The sequence below is a fragment of the Kryptolebias marmoratus genome, linkage group LG17 (genome assembly GCF_001649575.2).
Source record: "Kryptolebias marmoratus isolate JLee-2015 linkage group LG17, ASM164957v2, whole genome shotgun sequence".
NCBI classification, from domain to species: Eukaryota; Metazoa; Chordata; class Actinopteri; order Cyprinodontiformes; family Rivulidae; genus Kryptolebias; species Kryptolebias marmoratus.
In genome coordinates, this window is record NC_051446.1 from 10,245,572 (window position 1) to 10,265,417 (window position 19,846).

Genomic DNA, 19,846 nt, shown 5'->3' on the forward strand with positions numbered 1-19,846 from the left:
GAAATGCAGCTGCACGACTCGCCGGTCACAAATGTTCAGAGTGCAGTGAGACTACAACGAAAAAGTCACGTATTCTTTCGCAAATTTCCTACATTTTTTTAGTTTAGTTGCCAACTAGTCACTAACAGCCACCGCCTGGTGAGATAGCACCGACTATAACACTCTTTAGTCTTCTAAAAAAATCCGTTTTTCTGTGCATCCGTCCTGCAGTTTTGACATATCTTCAACGGCAGACTCTGATGAAGTCTTACACAGTAAGAAACTAGCCCAAAGGGGTGTCTACAGGCAACATACTGGCCTATTAGCGTGTGAGTCTGTAAGGGTGGAGGATTCTCTTGACACACGGGGGGGGGAGTCCCAGACCAGGCTGTATGTTCATATCCAAATTAGCTTCCAGGCAGAAAAACAGGTCTGTCGTACTTCGTTGCCTTCAAATCACAGATTCTCCTGACGCTACTTGGTCTCACTCGGTAAGTGATCTCTACAAGCATTGTTGAACGCATGTTAGAATTAGAAACATTTCTTGCAGTGTTTGTCGTGTAGGTTGGATTTAAAAGTCAACTTCGTCAACTTTCAAGTTTCTAAAGACGCTACAGCTGGAGAGCTTTTAAAACTTGTTTCCGTTAAGAGGCTTTCGACTCTTCCTCCAGTCGTATATTTAGACCCAATTCACATGGGGCTCGTGACTGAGAGACAAGTCAAAGAAGTGCGAACACCGAAACAAAACAGGAGCAATGCCGTCGTATGAATTTGAATTTGTACCTAGAGAAACACTGGTATTTTGGACAGCGCTGGTTGTAAACAGCGTTTGGGATAATTACAGAGTGAATCTACAGCACGTTAAATCTGAACAGGACCGACATCTGGCTACTGGAGTGTGGCGGATACGCTCAATCCGGCCTACAGCTCTGAGTGCGAAAGCAGCGGAGGGCGGAGGAGAGTCAGACCTGCGAGCTCTTCACGCTCCGCTGACTCAGCGATCGTCGTGGCAGGGGAAACCGTGCTCGAGAGCAAAACGGCACGACTTCTTGAATGATTTAGCATCGCTGGGCCACAGCAAGGCTGCGTGTCGCTCTGTGCGGAAGAGTTTCTGTCGTGTTTGTTCAAAAACAAATTCTCAAAAGACAAAAAAAAAGGCCTAAATAATGTAAATAATGCAACATTAAACTAACACCCACTACATACTTTTTGAACCATCGAAACACTACTTATTTAGTCATAAACTCCTCGTTTATTAGTGATTACTGGTTTATATGAGCAACACTTTGCATCAAAGGTTGATTTTTTTTAAAATGCCACTTCTGTATAAAGTGTAAACAAGTTCAAAATGATTGAGATAAATTGGAAAATGGTACAAAGACAACAAAAGGAAAAGCGGGCACATTTTTATTGAAACATTTGTGCTAAATTGTGCTAAATAGGACAGTCGCAACCAGTTTTTAAGGGCAGTGTTGCCTTTCAGCTGCACAGCAGTTTGAAAGCTTCAGTGCTGCGATTTATTTATTTTATAATACGTCAAGTTTGTTTTTTATTGAGTGACATGTTTGGACTGGCTCTTTCAGAAGTCTTTCTGAGTGCAGGCTGTAATTTTCTCAAAGAGAAATCTGTCATTTCAGCCTCATCTAAAACTTGTTTCTGATTTTTTTTTAGTTTTTTTAAAACAGCATTTTAACATTGAGAAATATTGATATTCTAATGATTTTGTTGAAAGTTGCTGGAGTATTTTTCTTTTGATATTTTACAACTTTTCTAGTGACAACATGTCACAAGTATCAAGAAAGGAAGTCAGAAATAAAACTGAATTTCTGTTGATGTCCACTTCAGGAGCTTTGAGAAGCTATTTGTTAACCCAGAGAAAAAGAGATACAATGTAGGCTTTGTTTGAAAGGATCATTGAAAGAAAGCCCCCCCTTTTTTTTTGCAAAAAACAAAGAAACCTGGCAACCCATTTTAGGTTTCCAAAAACTGCATCTGAGAGCTGAATGAAAATCTCTCTGTAACTGGGACTTCCTGTCCAAAACACAGCAGACAGTTTTTGGTAGTAGTAAGATGTCACGCTCCACTGTACTGATGGAAAGGGGGCTCCTCAGGGATGTGTGCTCAGTCCTTTGCTCTTTACTCTGCTGACACACTGTTCTGCTAAATGAAGCGTGCAAGAGTCTTGCACCACCTTTTACTGGGACACAAACTGAGAGCATCCTGAGCAGCTGTGTGACTTCTTGGTATGGCAAGTGAATGAAAGGAAGACCCTGCACTGTGTGGTGGCAATGGCTAAGAGACACATAAATGTCTCACTTCCCTTCTTAGAGTCCATTTTTAAGGAAAGAGGCAAGAAAGACGCCTTCAGTCTTGTAAAAGATCCCTCTCCCCTCACCCACAAGCTGTTAAACCTCCTGCCATCTGGAAGACGATACTGTTCCACCGTTTCAAGAACAACCAGAATGTCAAACAGCTTCTAACACACCACTAGACATGAGAAATGCTTTGTTTTGTTGATATAAATAAAATGATAAATTAGTTACTTTATCTTATCTGAACTAGTCTTATCAAAACCAACAGTGGGACGATGTCTTTTGGACAAATCATGCCAAAATAGAGATGCATAACCTTTAAAAAAAAATACTAAACTTTTGTCGACCACGTCAAATGGAAGGTCATTCTGTCAGAATGGATGAAAAAGAAAAGAATCAAGGTGCTGCGATGGTCCAGTCAAAGCTCAGGCCAGAGAATGAAATGCTCTTGTTATACTTGCAGTATGAATGCTGAGTGCGGAATGACTTTGCTGCAATTTGTTGAAAAAGGTGAAAATTAGTTAAATAACAGCTGGACCTTCGATGTTAGCTGAAATATTTAAAGAAGAGGAGACAGAAGGGCGGGCGAAAAGACAAAAAGGAAGCCTAGGGTGAGGAAAAAAAAGACAAAAAGGGAGCATAAAGAAACAAGAAAGGACACAAAAAGACAAGAAGAATTTATGAGAACCCTAAAGGACACGTAAGACTAAAAAGACAAAACGGACACATAATCAAACTAAAAGGATGCATAAGAAAACATAATTCAATTAAATCCAATTCAGTTTATTTCTATAGCGCCAAGTCACAACAAAAGTTGTCTCAGGACACTGTACAAAAAGCCAGTTAGTAAAAGTTAAATATCTAAGGAAGCCAGCAGATTGCGTTGAATATTCACTTTGTCACAGTCTCTCATCCTGAGCGACACACTGGTGAGAGTGGAAAGGAAAGACTCCCTGTTAACAGGAAGAAACCTCCAACTAGAACCAGAACCAGGCTCAGGACGGGCAGCTATCTGCTTCAACCGGCTGGGGTTTGAGAGGACAGGAAAAAGACACAAACAAACACAGAATGACTGGTCCAGGTAGGGTTTCTATAGGAAGAAAAACAAGTTAATGATAGAAATAATTACAGATACAACCATGGAGAGCAGAGCGAGTAAAAACAGCAGCAGAGTGAGGAAATGTGGTCAGTTTGTCCTCCAGCAGTCTGAGCCTGTAGCAGCAGGACTAAAGGAGAGCTCAGGAAAGCCAACAAACCATAACTATAGGATTTATCAAAAAGGAAAGTCTTAAACCTAGAATTTGACGGGCAGCCAATGGAGTGAAGCTAAAACTGGATAAATACGATCTCTCCTCCTAAATCTCATCAAAACTCTAGCAGCAGCATTTTGGATCAACTGATAACTTTTTAAATTGTTTTTTTGGACACCGAGATAAGAAAGAATTACAATTGCCCAGCCTGGATGTGATAAATGCACGGACCAGCTTTTCTACATCATTTTGAGACTAGATGTTTCTAATTTTAGTGATATTATGTAGGTGGAGGAAAGCGGTTCCTGTAACATTTCTAATGTGGGGGTCAAAAGATTCAAAAGATACAAAGGAAACATAAGGAGACAAAAAAAAAGGAACTAATTCTTCCACAGCAACTGAAAAAGTCATGTAATATTCAACTACTTTAAATTATTCATCATGAGGTGGACTTAGTTCACCACACACTCCTTTTGCATCAGTTCATTAGGTCTGAAAGTGCTGTATGTTGTTTAGGTTGGGGTTTGGGTTTTTCAGGGGGACCCAATAAGGTCCAGGACTAGCACTGTGTAGAGTAGTGCTGTACAGCATGGCACAGTGAAGTGTTGAATATGTAAAGGTTTAAAATGATATAGCTTTGATTACAGCATAGAACTGTGTAGTATGGTGTAATCACAGTATATAGTAAATTATATTATAGTACAATGAGTTAAAAAGCCCTGCATCATCGTTTTCTTCTGATCCACTATTACTTCTCGTTTCATATAGTCAATACATACAACAGAAAATTAAAACAAACTATATTTGGGGTGTCTAGGTTCATACTTTATGTGCTGGTTTGGATCTCCTGAACTGCTTTGGTTGGAAAACTATAAAAAAAAAACTTCAAGCTGATGATAAATCAGGGGCTGGACTAAAAGGCAGGACATCTTGACATGACCACAATCTGTGTGTGTGTATGTGTGTGTGTGTGTAAAGCTGAGAGCGTAATTTACATATCTGGAGTTTCTCACGTCTGCTGTTTCCTTTACTGTTGCCCATCTGTGTGTGTGTGTGTGTGTGTGTGTGTCAGTGTGAGTCATCAGGGCCGATGGCTGAAAGGTGCAAAGAGGGTGAGCACTTTGATGGCTTGACTAAATCATGTATACGCTGTGGCATGGTCTGCCGGCAGCCACTTGTAATCCCCAGATGTGCCAGTTACTGCGGTGAGTACCACTTTTTTTTTTTTTTTGCACATAAAAAGAAAGAATTAAACAACACTGAATACGTTTTAAAAAAAAAAAACTCGCAGGCAAAGCTAAGCTAGAAGCCAAGAGTTATAAAAATGTTAGAAATTGAATTAGAGGGGGAAGCTAAACCAAAAGTCCTGACTTCAGCTCGTCGTACGGCATGTCCTCTGCTTCGCCTGACAGCTTTCTGATTATACATTCTGTGCTTTCCTTCATCAAGAGTCTGCCCTGTGCACGGCTAAGCCCGGCCACTACTTCGACAGGCTAGTGAAGAGGTGCGTGAGGTGCGCAGAGATTTGTGGCAGACATCCTGCCGAGTGCTCCCAGCACTGTTCCAGTGAGTACCCCGTCGGCCCTGGAATTCCATTTCGAGCGATTGCTTGGCTTCCTGTCAAAACTCTGCGAACACAAGCTGACAGACGACAAGTCGGAAACGTTTTTTTTTTACGACTAATAAATATGAACTTGATCTTGAACGGGTTCTAGCTGGCACGCCAAGCTTGTGCGTGAACGGAAACATCAGCGGTGTGTTTCAGTCCTCATGGCCAAATGTTCAAAAATGTTCAGCTCGTTCAGGAGATGGCGGCTATGACTTTTGGTTTTTCTAACTTCTATACTTTTCAAAAATTTTCACTTTTTTCAAACTAATTTTCCCATAGAAAGACACTGGGATCTCTTCAGTTCCTTCAAAAATATTGTTCTCTTTGAAATCTGCTTCAGCATATTGGCTCTGTTTTTGGTTTTCTTGTACTACTTTCAGTTTTTAAATACCTTTAGCTTGCATTTTGTTACTTCTAGCTTCGAGCTACACTTTTCCTGCTTTTACCTACCATTTTGCTCTGTGTAGCTTTTTGACAACATTTTGCTACTTTTGCTTTTGAACTAGTCTTTCGATAATTTTAGCTTCTAGCTCGGCTTTTAATACTTTTACCTTGTCTTTTGCTTCTTCTAGCTATTAGCTACCATTTTGCTACTTTAGCTTTTAGCTAATATTTTGATGCTTTTACCTAGCATTTTGCCACTTTTAGTCTTTTGGTACATTTAGCTTTTAGCAAGCCCCTCACTCCTTTTAACTTTTAGGTACACTTTTAGTTGTTTTGCTACCTTTGGCCGGTGTTTTGATTCTTTTGGCTTTCAGCTGACATTCTGTTTCTTTTAACTTAAACAACTCAGTTTCAGCTTCTTCGGCACTCAGCATTTCCACAGAAAAAGCCATTTCTCCCGTTTTTAAAGCACTGCTTTGAATCAGATAACCGTCAGTCGCCTCTAAGCCCTCCTGTGGTGTCCTCCTTCAGCTCCCCCTCCTGTGACCACCAAAAAGCTGCTGGCTCAAGTCACCAGGCAGGCGGTGATCACCAGGGCGCCTCCGGGACTGGCCGACTCCACCGTGCAGCTCTACTCCCTCCTGGCCGTGTGCCTGGGGCTGCTGCTTTTCAGCTTGACCCTGGCCTTGGTCATCTTCCTGCGAGGAGGCAAGGCCAAAAGTTCCAGCACAAGACCCCCGAAGGCCAGCGACCACAAGCAGAAGTGCACGGTCCAGCCAGGGCCGGAGTTTGGATTCCCAGGCAGCCAGGCAGGAAGGAGCTCCAAGGGTTAGTACACTACAACTCACTCGGTTGATGAACACTCTTTTATTTCATTCTTTTTGCTTCATTTTTTTTCCAGATTTTCCAATGACTTCAAACCACCCCACCAGCCGCGAACCATCCGACGACTCCATCCCGGTGGAGACGTGCGTGTGCGTGCACTGCTTCCCCGACCTGCGAGTGCTCAGCCAGGACAGCGGCCATCCGCAGAGAGCCCCCTACGCGTTCTACCAGCCGGCCGTCCTCCACAGGGCCCGCGTCCAAAACGGAGGCCCGGTGTGGACCGAGGAGGGCCCGGCCGGCCCTCAGATGGAGGTCCAGGTCAACGCGGCGCTGGGATGAAGGGCCATTTCAAAGAACCGTTACCTGCAAAAGTGGAACAAAACGTCTGCACCCGGATGATCGGAGGTTTTCAGCATACTCGGATTTTACTGCGGAGGTTGAGCAAATGTTGAAGTTAGGCGGTCGATTGTTGTTTCTGCCATACTTACGAGCAATACATCCCGTTGAGAGTTTCTTTACGTTTTAATATCCGAGTCAGTAGCAGACACACATCAGACATGCTAGAAGTGATCTTTTAATTAGGGATGTCCTGAGCAAGGCAAGCCTCAGTCCGATATGTTTGATATTTTTCTGTTTGTTTTTTTTTTTACAGCACCGACTTGTAGATTATACACCGTAAGTAAAATAAAGTTATCAAAATCGACCCCATTGTGTGTTCAGCAAAGAGCTACTCCAACATGCAGCCATCTTGAGCGACGCAGTTCTAGAAGCACCTGCAACCTTTTGGAGTCAGTCCCGTTCAAGATGGCCGCCACGGCGAGCTCAAATAACGGTTATAATCCAGTCAGTTTCACAGACATTAAGCTAAAATCTGGTGTGGTAGTAGCTGAGAGCCATCCCCAACGCATACTACAAGTTCAAGAATCTTTTTTATCCCTGGAGGGCATTTTGTTGCACGGTCTGTAGACACACACACAAGAAACACGACAAGAAAACGTGAAAAAATAGAACACTTTTTAAATTTTTCAGCCTGTCAGTCTGTCCTACACCTTGGCAACAGACACCTGCGTCCAGACGGGGGCAGGTTTTTGGACCGGTCATGTCAGATCCCTTATTTAAAACCCTCGGCATGAATGGTGGCGGGCAACAAGCATTCCTTCAAGGAAGGCTACGTTTTAAATGTCTAGTGTTTTAGTTTGAAGTGAAAATGCAAAGACCGGGTGACATGCAAGTCTAAAGTAATTGAAGTTACGCTGACACGATGAGGAATTCATTCTTTCCTAAACCTTAAATCCTCCTCTGTCACACTCACCCTCCTCATTCCCTACATCCACGAGCCTCCTCCTTTGTAGCCGTCCTCTCCTCCTTCCTGGCAGCTCCATGCTCAGCGCCGTTCCTCCTCTGCACATGTCCAGACCGTCTCAGCCTCTCTAACTTTGTCTCCAAAACCGCTTCAGCTTGAGCGGTCTCTCTGGAGTTTTCATTGGGAGGGACCAAAACGGAGACAATAGGACAGTATGTTAAACTTCTCCGGCTCTGCCTCCCGTACACAACGACAGTGGTCACTACTCTCACATAGACTATACTGCCCAAAGTATTCACTCACCCACCCAAATGCAGGAATTTAGGTGTTCCAATCACTTCCATGGCCACAGTTGTATAAAATCAAGCACCCAGGCCACTTCCTGTGGCCTTCAGATCAGCTCAGGAACAGCTTAGAGAGCTTCATGGAATGGGTTTCCATGTCTGAGCAGCTGCATCCAAGCCTTCCATCACCAGGTGGGAAGAGTCGGATGCAGTGGAGTAAAGCACGCCGCCACTGGACTCTAGAGCAGTGGAGACGTGTCCTCTGGAGGGACGAATCACGCTTCTCTGGACAGTCTGGGTTCGGCTGCTGCCAGGAGAACGGTTCTTGTCTGACTGCACTGTGCCAAGTGTAAAGTTTGGTGGTGGGAGGATCATGGTGTGGGGTTGTTTTTCAGGAGTTGGGCTCGGCTGCTTAGTTCCAGTGAAAAGAACTCTTAATGCTTCGGCATACCAAGACATTTTGGACAATTTTATGCTCCCAACTTTGTGGGAACAGTTTGGGGATGGCCCCTTCCTGTTCCAGGGCACAAAGCAAGGCCCATAAAGACATGGATGATGGAGTTTGGTGTGGGGGAACTTGACTGTTCTGCACAGAGTCCTGACCTCAACCTGACAGAACCCCTTTGGGATGAATTAGAGCAGAGACTGTGAGCCAGGCCTTCTGTCCAACATCAGTGTCTGACCTCACAGATGAGCTTCTGGAAGAATGGTCCAAACTTCCCATAAACTCTCCTAAACCTGTGGAAAGCCTTCCTAGAGGAGATGAAGCTGTTAGAGCTGCAAAGGGTGGACCAACATCAGATTAAACCGCTATGGGTTGAGAATGGAACATCACTCAGGTTCATATGTGTGTGCAAAGGGAGGTGAGTGAATACTTTTGGCAATATAGTGCGCTTCTCCAGCACATCTCACCTCCTCATACAGCAGCTGTCAGGCAAGATGGCATCATTGGGAGTTATTTGGCTGAGGCGTTCCTTCTAGAAAATTAAATAATAAAAAATAAAAGAATCCGGAAACGGAAATCAGCAGCAGGAAATGACAAAAAAAGTGAAAAAACGCTGCACTTTTTGAACACATTTTCCTTTATTTGAGTGTATTTCAATCACTGTGTGCAGTTCTTGCAGCAGTAACAAGTGAGTGCGAGGAACGGCCGGCCCAGCTTCAGGACGGGTTTCTGCAGCCGGATCCAGCAGTGTAGAGGGACGACGTTCATCCGCTTTGACGTTCCACCATTTGTCTCATACATACAAACATCATCATCATCATCATCAACATGTGAAAGAGGGAAACAAACAAACAAACAGATCAAACTGTGATACCCAGCTCAGACGGCATGCTGAATGCAAGTACTGATTCAGTACACGAACATACGCTGCATACGCACGAACACACGTGCATACAGACAGGATTTCACGTGGCCTCTTTTTTTTTTTTTTTTTTTTTAAATTGTCTCTGGACACGTACGGACACGTGTTGCACACCGGCTCGGGGGAACTCACGTACGCGCAGATCGATTGCAGCGACATGCAGTCGACGGTTAACACTGCAACGAATTTCACTCTTTTTTTTTCTTTTTTAGCCGTTTACCTGAAACAGCATCGTGACAATGTGTCCTCGACATGGAAAAAAATAAAACAAAAAAAGTGTCTCTGGAAGAAATAGAATGTAAAAGAAAGCGGGGAAAACAGCTATAGCAGCAGTTTCAAAAAAATTCAGTACTATTTTGCCCCCTCCCCCGCTTTTTTTTTCTTTTAGGACAAAAGAACGTGATCGACAGACGGCGCGAACGCGTCGGGCGGAACCGTAAACCAACCGTTTCAACGCAAAAGATGTATAAAAATATATTCACCGAGTAATCCGATTCTGCTCTCGGGGGTGTCGGAAGCTGGAAGAGAGGCAGAAGAAAAAAAACGGTGATAGTACCTATTTTGCAACTTTAACCTCCCAAAAATAATAAACGCAACAAACTTCAGAAGACTATTCGTGAGGCGATGGATCCCTCCTTCCTTCAGTTTTACTTTAAACAACAACGACGACACACACACACAAAAAACAAAAGCATAATAAAGATAACTTCTATATTTGGTCTTCTGAAGGAGTGTTCGACAGATGCGCTCGTGTCCGGGAGGTCGCCTGCTCGAATCCTCTCGGGCACGGCGAGCGGACGGGAGAAGCGAAACGCCGCGGCCCTGCGTCTTTGCGCGCCTGGATGTTAGTCGAAGCGGCCGCGCAAGCATAACGCCAGGTGCGGATGCACAAAAAAAAAAAAGAAAGAAAAAGAAAAGAAAAACAGCATTTGGGATCAAGTAAAAGTTCCCTAAATCTGTGCCTGATTGGAGGGAAAACCTCGCCACTTCCTCCGCCCCCCTCCGTTTTCTGAAAGTAAGTGCAAACGTTCACAGCTTCTTTCCGCTCCGTGCCCTGAATCGGAAAGTACACAAATCGCCCTTCTACTTTTCTAGCATTTAGAATGAGTCCTGTTGCTGTTGTTGTTGTTGTATCCTGCCCAGCAGACAGTGGGACTAGTTAAGGGTGCAGAAAGGGGTGCTTCCGTGTTCGAGCCGGAGCCGGAGTGTGTTTCTGGTTCTCTCGCATTCTACCTCGCTCCTCGGCGCGTTCCGTGCAACTGCTCCTGCTCCTAGCCGACTATTCGTACTCCAGGAACTGTTTGTGGTAAAACAAAAGGTACCTGGGGGGGGGGGGAGAGAGAGAAAAGGAGCGACGATTAAAAAAAAAACAAAAAACAAAAAAAAACTTTTTTTTTTTTAAACGAGGAGTGCTGCTGAGTCGTTGCCTCATTTACCCTTCGCTATCGAGCACGTCTTTGATGCTGGCCTTGGTGATGATGGCGTCGTCGCACTTGAACCACTGGTCCTTGTGCTGCCGGATGAAGGTGGTGTAATGGCCGCTCTCTAGCGTCCCCTGGTGGTTCACCACTGCAAACAGACTGTACCTGAAAAAACAAAGGCGGTTAACCGTGGCTCACGTTGCGTTTATTGGACCTAAAAGTGACTCAGAAGCAGCTTTTTCCTGACGTAGGTTTGAGTCAGTGAAACATGTCTATGAGCTAAATAAAACGGAATGTAGAAATTAATGGCAGCAACACAATAAGGTTGGGCGATTGGATGAATTTATCGACCATAGGCTGATCTACTAGACGGTTGGTTTTTTTTTAAGAGCAATGTTTTTATTTATTTTTTGCCGATGCACCCCACAATCCCCTGTGTGCCACCAAGTGCAGCGCCGATTTATTTACTCAGACTTATAACAGAACGAAAGAGTAGCGTATGTTCAGAAAACATTTATTTGAACGATAACCACAGTGTTGGGAAGGGAAACAGAGACGGTCTTTTTTTTTTTTAAACGAGTATAACATAGTTCTGGTGTTTCTGTCCTACAAACTCTCTCTGTGCAGCACCGGCAGGTGTGCGGTGGCTGAAGAAACAGAGCTAAAGGCACCTTCTTTTCTTTTTTTTTTTTTTCTTTTTTTTTAAAGCTAAGAGGCAAGCGATCTCTTCCTCCTCGTCCGGTGACGCCGTGACTAAAATTTGTCACGGGAGAATTTTAGACAATCTGTACGCTCGAGTACGAAGTCTCAACCGGCCGCCCGGAGTCCACGCGGCTCACGGAGTACGCACGGTACGCACGAGTATGTGGGGGCCTAAAGTGTGCAACGACAGATATAAAATTAAACAAAAACTAAACAATAAAAATGAACTCCTTTAGCAGAAAACGTGTGCTTCCATTAAAAGAAATTAATCTTTGCCTTTTTTAGTCTTCTGCTGAGCGCTTTGGTGCTTAAAAAATAAATAAATGTCTGAATATTTCTATAAACTACAATGTCTCAGAATCAGAACAAAAAGAACAAGGGAAACTAATCCTTCCAGAAAGAGCTTATAAAGTGTTTGACAAGAAAACGAGCATGTTTACCTGATAAGGTTTCAGCAGGGTGCGGAGGTTGGTAACAACATTGCCGGCGGTGCTAAAGACGCGTTCAGAAGCTGTGCTTGTTGCTGGTGCGCACAGATATTTGCTGTCATTTGAGATGACAAAAAAAGTCCAGACGTCACCTGCGCGAATATATCGCCCATCGTCATTTGTTGATGGACTGATGAATATCGGTTGAGAAAAAGTTTACATATTGCCCAACCTTACAAAAGGTGGGAACAAAGTGAGGGCGAAATGGAAAAGTTTCAATAAGTGATGCGGAACTCGATCGGATGCATTTCTGACAGGTGACGGTTTCAGGAATGAGTTATAAACACATCCAAAGTACTTTAGACAGGGCTTGAAGATCTCATCTTTTGATACACTGAAAGTACCTGATAGTACCTGTCAGTACAGTCTACTCCCCTGTATGTATCCAGTAGGTACCCTGTAAGTACCTACTGTAAGTACATACCTGCTAAGTACCAGATGCATACCCTGTAAGTCCCAGGTAAGCCCCAGGTCTGTACTCTGTCAGTACAGTGTAACAAGTCACTTCATAGTCCAGCCCAGCCTTGAACATACTCGGTACTTACCCAGCACACACCTTATAAGTACCAGGTATGTACCAGGCTGTATTATGTTTGAGCTGCATTATATATAGCTTCCAAAAACACTATTTTTGGTGGATTCGTGTTGGACAGGAAATCCGTAGCTTTTCAGAAACATTGACGACGCAGCAGCCCAATTTACACGTGTGTCCTGGAAACCAGAACAACAATAAGAACCCCTTTTTTTTTCCTTACACCTGTCTCACTTCGTCCCCATCCTGCTGCTGTCAAACTGATTAGAACCACTGGAAAATACTCTGATCTTGTTACATAACTGGATTAAAATGCTCATTCTGTCAGAGACGCTGACGTGTTAAAGGCAAATGGAGCGGGTGAGCGTTTCCATCGGACTCGCTCGCATGGCAGCGTAAAAAAAAAAAAACTAACAAAGCGGTCCAATGCAGAAAAATCTGTGGTTTCTAAATGAGTGAATCGTTTTGTTTTACACTTGTCTTTGTCTTACTTGTTGTCATTGTTGAATGGGTCCACAGTCTGCTGGTACTGCCCGTTCATCCTGCTTTCTTTACTGAAACACAACAAACGACAGGTTTAATCCCTTTAGCTGTTGCAGATTAAAAGCCGTAATATTTAATCTCAGAGCGGAGCAGTGTGAGGGGATTTTGGTGCTTTCTAAGTTTACTGTGGTAAGATCTTTCTCTTCATCTTTTCTGAAGAACTCAGCGACACAAAGGGACATAAACACTCAGCGTTTCACACATAGTTTTTCTCTGCCGATGCAACTCAGTGATACTCAAACCTGCTGTCTTTTATTTTACATCAAATAAACCAGAACTTCAAACTGTAAGCCCAGCTGCTTTTAACAGGCAGTTGGAGCAGCTTTGAGTCTTTTTCAGGTTTAACCCAACAAACTTTGCACAACTGGAGCGGGAAACTTTCTGACGTTCTTCTTTGCAAATCTTTGTTTTTGTTTTTTTGTTTTGGCGCCCGTCCTCAGATCAGTGCCTCACGACAGTCCTGCCTCTGAGCTCATGAGCTCTGCGGGCAGTTCCTTTGACCTCGTAGGTTCGGTGTCCGCTTTGACTGACAGCTAGGAGGCCTCTGAAATCGTCTCATTATTGCAGATCGACGTGCTGAGAAATCTCAGCAGCGATCGTGAGAAATAGAGAGGCACCTGAGCGAACTCGGAAGTGCTACAGAAAGGGTCCGAATGCTTACATAATTCTCTCTTTTTTTTAACTTTTTATAAATTTATAAGGTACCTCAGAAAATTTCAATCGGTGCATTAGACAAACTAGTCCAACTTCCAGCACTAAATTGTACTGAAACGGAGTTAAATTAATGTTATGAAGCTGAAACTTTACTAAAACGTCCCAAAACTTCCAGCTCTTTTTTTAGTTTCTGCACACCTGTCTTTTGTTGGATTCTGCTCACCTGGAGGCCATGAAGGGGGTCATGTCTAGTTCCAGGGGGAAGGAGACGTAAGTAGTGATCTTTCGCCGTAGTTTAGCTGAATGCTCGAACCTCTGCGAACACACACACACACACACACACACACACACAAAAACACAGAGAAGACTGTCTGATCACCAGTGCGATTATCAGTATCTGCGAAAACGGCAAAATGTCATTTTTAGCTACTTTGAGGTGAAAGCAGGCCACGATGGGCAGCTTCTTCATGGTCAGCTGCTTGGTGGACTCCTGGTAACTATGGCAACCGCTGCATTTGATCTTGGCGCTGCTGCCGAGGTGCTCTGGTCTGGTGAACCTGGACAGGAAAGAGGTGGAGAGGATTCAGAAACAGACCGAGTTTCTGCGCATAGCGTCCACCTGCTGCTGTGAGTTACTAAAACGTGCCCGCCCCCCAGAAGGAACTGGCTTTTAAAAATGCTGCCATAACCACTTCTCCTTTAAGGAAAGATGTCAAAAGAGAGAATACATCTTAGCTCTGCAACACAGCCGTTTAGACGCTGGCCCCGTGCGTCAGCTACCTGCGCAGGCAGTCCATGAGGGTTGTGGCTCCAGTGGTGTGACTCTCTCCGTTGAGCGCCGACACCTCTCCTCCTGGGCTGAGGGGCCAGAATGGTGTGGAGGAGCCCGGCAAGTCCAGGCTGATGTCCCAGAATGGGTCTATGGTGGTTGAAACGCCACTTGAAAGGAAGACGACAGAGGGACGTGAGGACGCGTGCAGAAGAGAAACAGCTGTTTTATCAGAGTCAATGTGCAGCTGCATGTTGAACGGGGCGTTTTTTTTACTATGTTCCCAACTTAACAGGAAGTAAATATCAGCAGGTTCTTTTATTGAGAAGTAGATAAAGTTTTATTCTGTTGAAATGTTTAATATCATAGGTTTCATGTAGGAGATATGAGTTAAAATGACCCGTCACTTCCTGGTTTGAAGAGAAAATTCTAAGCTGAGATGCAATGGAAGTCAGTGGGAGTTTAGGTGTGTGCTCTGAGAGGATTTGAGAGGAAACAAATTTCTACAGCAGTGAGATAAACGCTGTGTGAAGGAGGCAAACATAACTCCAGGTTGTTTGCAAAAGATTTGGTGTGATTAGAAGTTAAAAGTTAAAGTGCACGGCACCATCGCTAACTGAGATGAACGATTTGTAGTGCAATAAAATAATTGAATAAAACACACTGCAGTTGTGAGGGAAAAATGTAAAAAACAGATATTAAAATGTCATTTCAGTCACATAAAGTTCAACTTTCTGCGACCCAGTTTTACTCCACCACAGAGAACTTCTCGGCCCGCTGTGAGGTTCAGAGCTTCAAGGAAAAGGAGTTTCTGACACTGCCCCCAGGTGGCCGCAGACGGCTACAACAACTAGATGTTAAATGTGCTGCAGCGCCAGGGAGATTCAGAGCTCCAGCAGGAACATCGTTTTACTGTAGAGGGCAAATATACTCGCCTATTTTTCAGTGATTAGAATAGGAAATAGTAAAATGTAGTTGTACAATAAATAATACATGGACTGTATTTATAAAGCACATTTCTAGCCAATCAAAAGCCTTTTATAATCCAATCTGTTCCCTCATTTCCCCATCCACACACATCCACTATCTGAGAAAAATACTAAAAAGGCAGAACGTTTTTAAACTATATCAAAGCAAAAGTACTAAACTAGTTTAGTTTACTGTAATAGTCAACAACTTTGAAGGTGAAACGGAAATCCCTGCAAATACAAATAATCTTTACACAGAGTCCTGAATTACTCTGTCCAGACTGGAGCTAGGAATTAGAAAACATCGAGCCGAAGCTGCAGCAGTGAACAAAGACAGAAGGAGCAATAACCGGCACCGTTTTTACACAGGGGTTTGGATTTGCTTTGAGGGGAAATAAGTCCTGTTTTACTGAGCTCTAACTGGAACCACGAGACTCAACGACAACGAGTAGCTGCCGTCGACGGGTTTAACGCCGGGTTTAAAGAACGAGGAAACCGTTACTGAAATCAGACAGGAGGAAAACAGTTTCATTCAGCTCTAAGTGCCTGTCAGGGGCCGACTCGCCTCAAAACAAGAAACAAACTTTTACTTTTACAGCTTTTACTGTAGCTACGAGTTGGGGTTTCCAGGACAAAAGGCTGTGTATACAACAGGAAGTGGATGTCCAAACACTTAATGGGTCATTACTGCAGAAGGTAAAAAGGCACGTGTTGGTTTATAGTGTTAGCAAAATGTGTAATCATCAGCTGTGCATCTATTACTGATTACTTTATGCAGTCATCCTAATTTAAGTTGCTAATCGACGTTAACAAGACAAAAATGACTACAACGCAGTCAATTTTACAGAAATTGAGCTCAAACTTGGTGTGGTAGTAGCTGAAAGTCATCCTCGGCACATGCTAATATGTCTCCCATGAGATTGAGCATAAGGCCGTTTAAGGTTTGACCAAAACAGCTCTAACTCTGTTCCTTCTCATCGTATGATAATCCTTCCATCAAGGGATGCTAGGCCTTTAACGCAACACTGTACTTTATTACTGAGGTACCTGACAGCTGCAGCCCAAAGTGGGCCCACAGAGGGTGGGTGACAGCACTGAAATGGGTCTTATTGTTTGCCAATAATCTCCTAAATCCACCGGGTGGCGCTAGACAGCAGTGTTTCCACGCGGTGAGGCAGGACGGGCTTGTTGCTGCAGTGTGGCGGCTCAGAGTGAGGACGAGGATGTGAATGAGAGGAGTAAAGGAGAGACGAGGTTGGAGCTGGACTGCTCTGAAGAGAAGGAATTAAAAGGGACGGTTGGGTTGGTTTTATTCTCTTTATCCTCGTGCGTATCTGGGAAGCCATGACCGGTGTGCCGTTTTTACCTACCCCCCTCAAACACACGGACTTACTGGCAGACTTGGCAGGTGACGTCAGACTGCAGGCCCCCAGTGAAGATTTGGTCAATGATGCAGTTACAGTGGTTCGGGTTGTTGGCTTTCTTCCCGTTGTCATCTGTGGACACACACACACACACACACACACAGATGCACACACAGATGAGTGGCATTGCTAAAAACAAGCCCATGTAACGTCACGTCACCCCCCCACCCCCCACCCCCAACCCCGCTCGCTCCGCTTGTCTTCTTTCTTCTTTCCGTTCTACCTTTGCAGTGCCGGTGCAGCACGTCCAGCGCCGCGATGAGGAACTCGTGGGCGTCCTGCTGCTCGTAGCCGGCCAGGTGCCGGGCGTGGGTCCACACCAGGTGCAGGAGGCGGAACGGGATGTGGGGCGAGCGGTGGCCTGAGTAGAACTGGGGAAGGGGAGCAAAGTGTGAGGCGAAGAGACTTTCTCTATCCCGCGGACCGCGAGGGCGAGAAAAAAAAAAAAAGATAAAATTTAAAAAAACGAACGAGACGCGCACCTCCTGGAAGAGCTGGGACATCTCGCACACCAGGCACGAGTTGCTCTGCATCTCACATTTGTGCCGGTCGGACAGGAAGAAGTCGCGCAGCAGCGGGGTGTGCGTCAGCGCCTGGACGATGCAGTTCATAAAGCACGTGTTGCCCAGGTTTATAAGACCGCGCAGACCTGCGGAGGGGGGTGTGGGGGGTGTGAACGGAGGATGGGAGAGGAAAAAAAAAAGCGTTAACGGCTAATAACAACAGGAGGAGGAAGAAGAAAAAAAAGGGGCAACTCTGATGGCCAACCGCAGTTTGACAGAAAGTAGGGGAAATGAGGGTAGAAATCAGGAGGAGAGCAAAACATGGAGGTATCACTGTCACTGCCGAGCAGCCGGTTCTGTACACCTCCTCATGTGAGGCAGAGTCAGAGACGCTAATGGTGCTGGGAGGATCACCGCAGGCTGCTACAAGGTGGGGAAGTCTGTCAGCAGTCCTCACATGTCTGATGACTCCACCACTTCCTGCTGCAGTGTGTCTATATATATATATATATATATATATATATATATATATATATAGTTCTGCTAACTCAACAGATACATCAGCGCTTCACCTTGAGATCTGATTTCTCTTCACCGACGACTTCCCCTTGTCTGTCAGCAAACAGCAAACGCCGCCCATCAAACCCAATCCGACTGACCCATGATGCGTGTACGCACAGGACAGGGACGAGTACTAACCGATCGTGCAGTTGGAGGTGATCCTGCGTCTCTTGGGGTTGTGGCGAAGCAGGTCCAGCTCCCTCTTGGTGGGCTCCCACGTCGAGTACTTCTCCCCGATTCCTGCAGCGAGAGGAGCACGCGGACAAACGTTTGCATCCTTTTGCTCGTTTCAGGACCTGCTTGGTTATTTGAAAGGCACCTGGCAACCGTTACGTCTTTAAAGTTTTGCATCTGAGACAATTATCACACACAATTGGATAGCATCTTTAACCAGCCTCAGTTTGAAAAAAAATACTTTGATGTCTGACAGGACTGATTATCCTCGATGCAGCAAAGACCAAAGTGGATTTCTCTCATGTTCTCTGCGGGTGACAGGCACTGCTTCATGGAACGCCACTTCGATTCTGGATTTATTCATTTCTAATTGTCTCTGAATAATGAATCTTCTCAGCACATAATGTAGTTTAATGCTGTCTTAAGAATTAACCCTTAAAACACTGTCACTTTTCTTGTCAAAGCTTGATACACGAATCAGTCCTGTGAATGTGTGGCGTTGAGTGCACCTTCATAGTCTGCTCGGAAGATTTTTAAATTCTTTACTTTGAAATGATTTGTAAAGGATCTTGTATGGTTTAGTGACAACGTTAGTTTGGACAGGGCCTTGATGCTATGAAGTAACTGTGTTGGCAGCAGGTTAGTGCTATGATTGGGTGAGCACAGAGATGCTGTGAGATATCGACTGCTTTGACTCAGAGACAGGTTTCACCTGAGTCACGCCGGTTGAAAAGTTGGCAGTCCAGCTCTGTACCTTGCATCTTCCAGGCTTTCCTTTGCTCCTCTTTGGCAATCTGTTCCATCTCTTTGTCGTAGATGTAGTCTTGGCACGTGAAGCAGTAAATTCCCCCGTACAGCAGGTCGATAGCTGAACAGACAGACAGACAGAGAGAGTGATGAGAGAAGCAAAGGGGGGCCCGCTCCGTCAAATCTGACAGCGAGGTCGAGATGCAGGCGGGCGTCGGTGGGGTCTGCGTGAACGGCTCGGCGCTGGCCAGGGCAGACTGGCGTATCCGCTGACGAATCGCCAGTTGCTAGATGAGAGCTACGCTGGGAGATGGAGGGAGCGGCGGGGCAAGGAAGAGGGAGGCGCCCATCTGTGCGCCGTTGTCACACGTGCGCTTAAGTGTTCACACGCCAACTAAAGAGCTCCTTCTGCTGCTGCCGCCTAGCTCTGTGCCCTGTGGCTACCTGTTTTATGTTGCCATAACAACCTGCCTGTGGGCCTCTCTTGGTTGTCATTCTCTGCAGGTAATATATATATATATATATATATATATATATAAATAAAGGGGATGGAGGCAAAAAAGGGAAAGATTTCACTTGAGAAGGAGGGGAAAAAAAAGGTACAATTCTAAAAAAAATCCTTCAAGATTTCTGAGTATTGATAAGGTCATTAGGTAACCATGGGAACAAGAGTCGAGGATGGAGATAAGCCTATATGAGACTAGAATCGGAACATGGCAAACAGTTGAGTGAAAAAACATGAAAGAGGTCAGCGAAAGAGACGAAGAAGGAGGAGGAGGGTTGTTTAATGAAGGCTAATTCCTAGGGGTTTGTTAAAGACGACTTAATTACTTCCCTGCCAGTCTGCTGAGATCTGCCCCTTCTTTCTAATCTTTTTTTTTTTTCTCCGTGTCTGTGTTGGACCTTTTCTCCCTCTATTTTTGCAGCGTTTAATTTGGCAGCTAACCTAATTAAACCCACAATTGCACTCTGTGTGAAATGTGTGCTTGCACACTGCAGGGGAGGGTGGGGGGGGTGGGGGTCCTGATAACATCAAAAAAAAAAAAA

General features: G+C 44.7%; 2 protein-coding genes across 2 annotated transcripts in view; one reads left to right on the plus strand and one right to left on the minus strand.

Moving 5' to 3' along the window:
- The first annotated feature begins 355 nt into the window (after positions 1-355).
- Positions 356-7,250, plus strand: LOC108235858 (tumor necrosis factor receptor superfamily member 13B). Its single transcript, XM_017416115.3, has 5 exons — positions 356-470; positions 4,614-4,746; positions 4,991-5,107; positions 6,066-6,362; positions 6,436-7,250. The coding sequence occupies exons 1-5, from the start codon at positions 372-374 to the stop codon at positions 6,696-6,698; spliced, it is 909 nt and encodes a 302-aa protein (XP_017271604.2). The 5' UTR covers positions 356-371; the 3' UTR covers positions 6,699-7,250.
- A 2,118-nt stretch (positions 7,251-9,368) lies between these two features.
- The window catches only part of usp22 (ubiquitin specific peptidase 22), a 20,386-nt gene continuing 9,908 nt past the window's right edge, over positions 9,369-19,846 (minus strand). Inside the window, exons 3-13 of the mRNA XM_017416054.3 lie at positions 18,807-18,920; positions 18,017-18,118; positions 17,297-17,463; positions 17,038-17,185; positions 16,784-16,886; positions 14,434-14,592; positions 14,084-14,210; positions 13,877-13,968; positions 12,948-13,010; positions 10,750-10,899; positions 9,369-10,635 (exon numbers count right to left, since the gene is read on the minus strand). Coding sequence (XP_017271543.1) covers positions 10,593-10,635; positions 10,750-10,899; positions 12,948-13,010; positions 13,877-13,968; positions 14,084-14,210; positions 14,434-14,592; positions 16,784-16,886; positions 17,038-17,185; positions 17,297-17,463; positions 18,017-18,118; positions 18,807-18,920 — 1,268 coding nt within the window. The 3' untranslated portion in view covers positions 9,369-10,592. The remainder of the gene's footprint in view (positions 10,636-10,749; positions 10,900-12,947; positions 13,011-13,876; positions 13,969-14,083; positions 14,211-14,433; positions 14,593-16,783; positions 16,887-17,037; positions 17,186-17,296; positions 17,464-18,016; positions 18,119-18,806; positions 18,921-19,846) is intronic.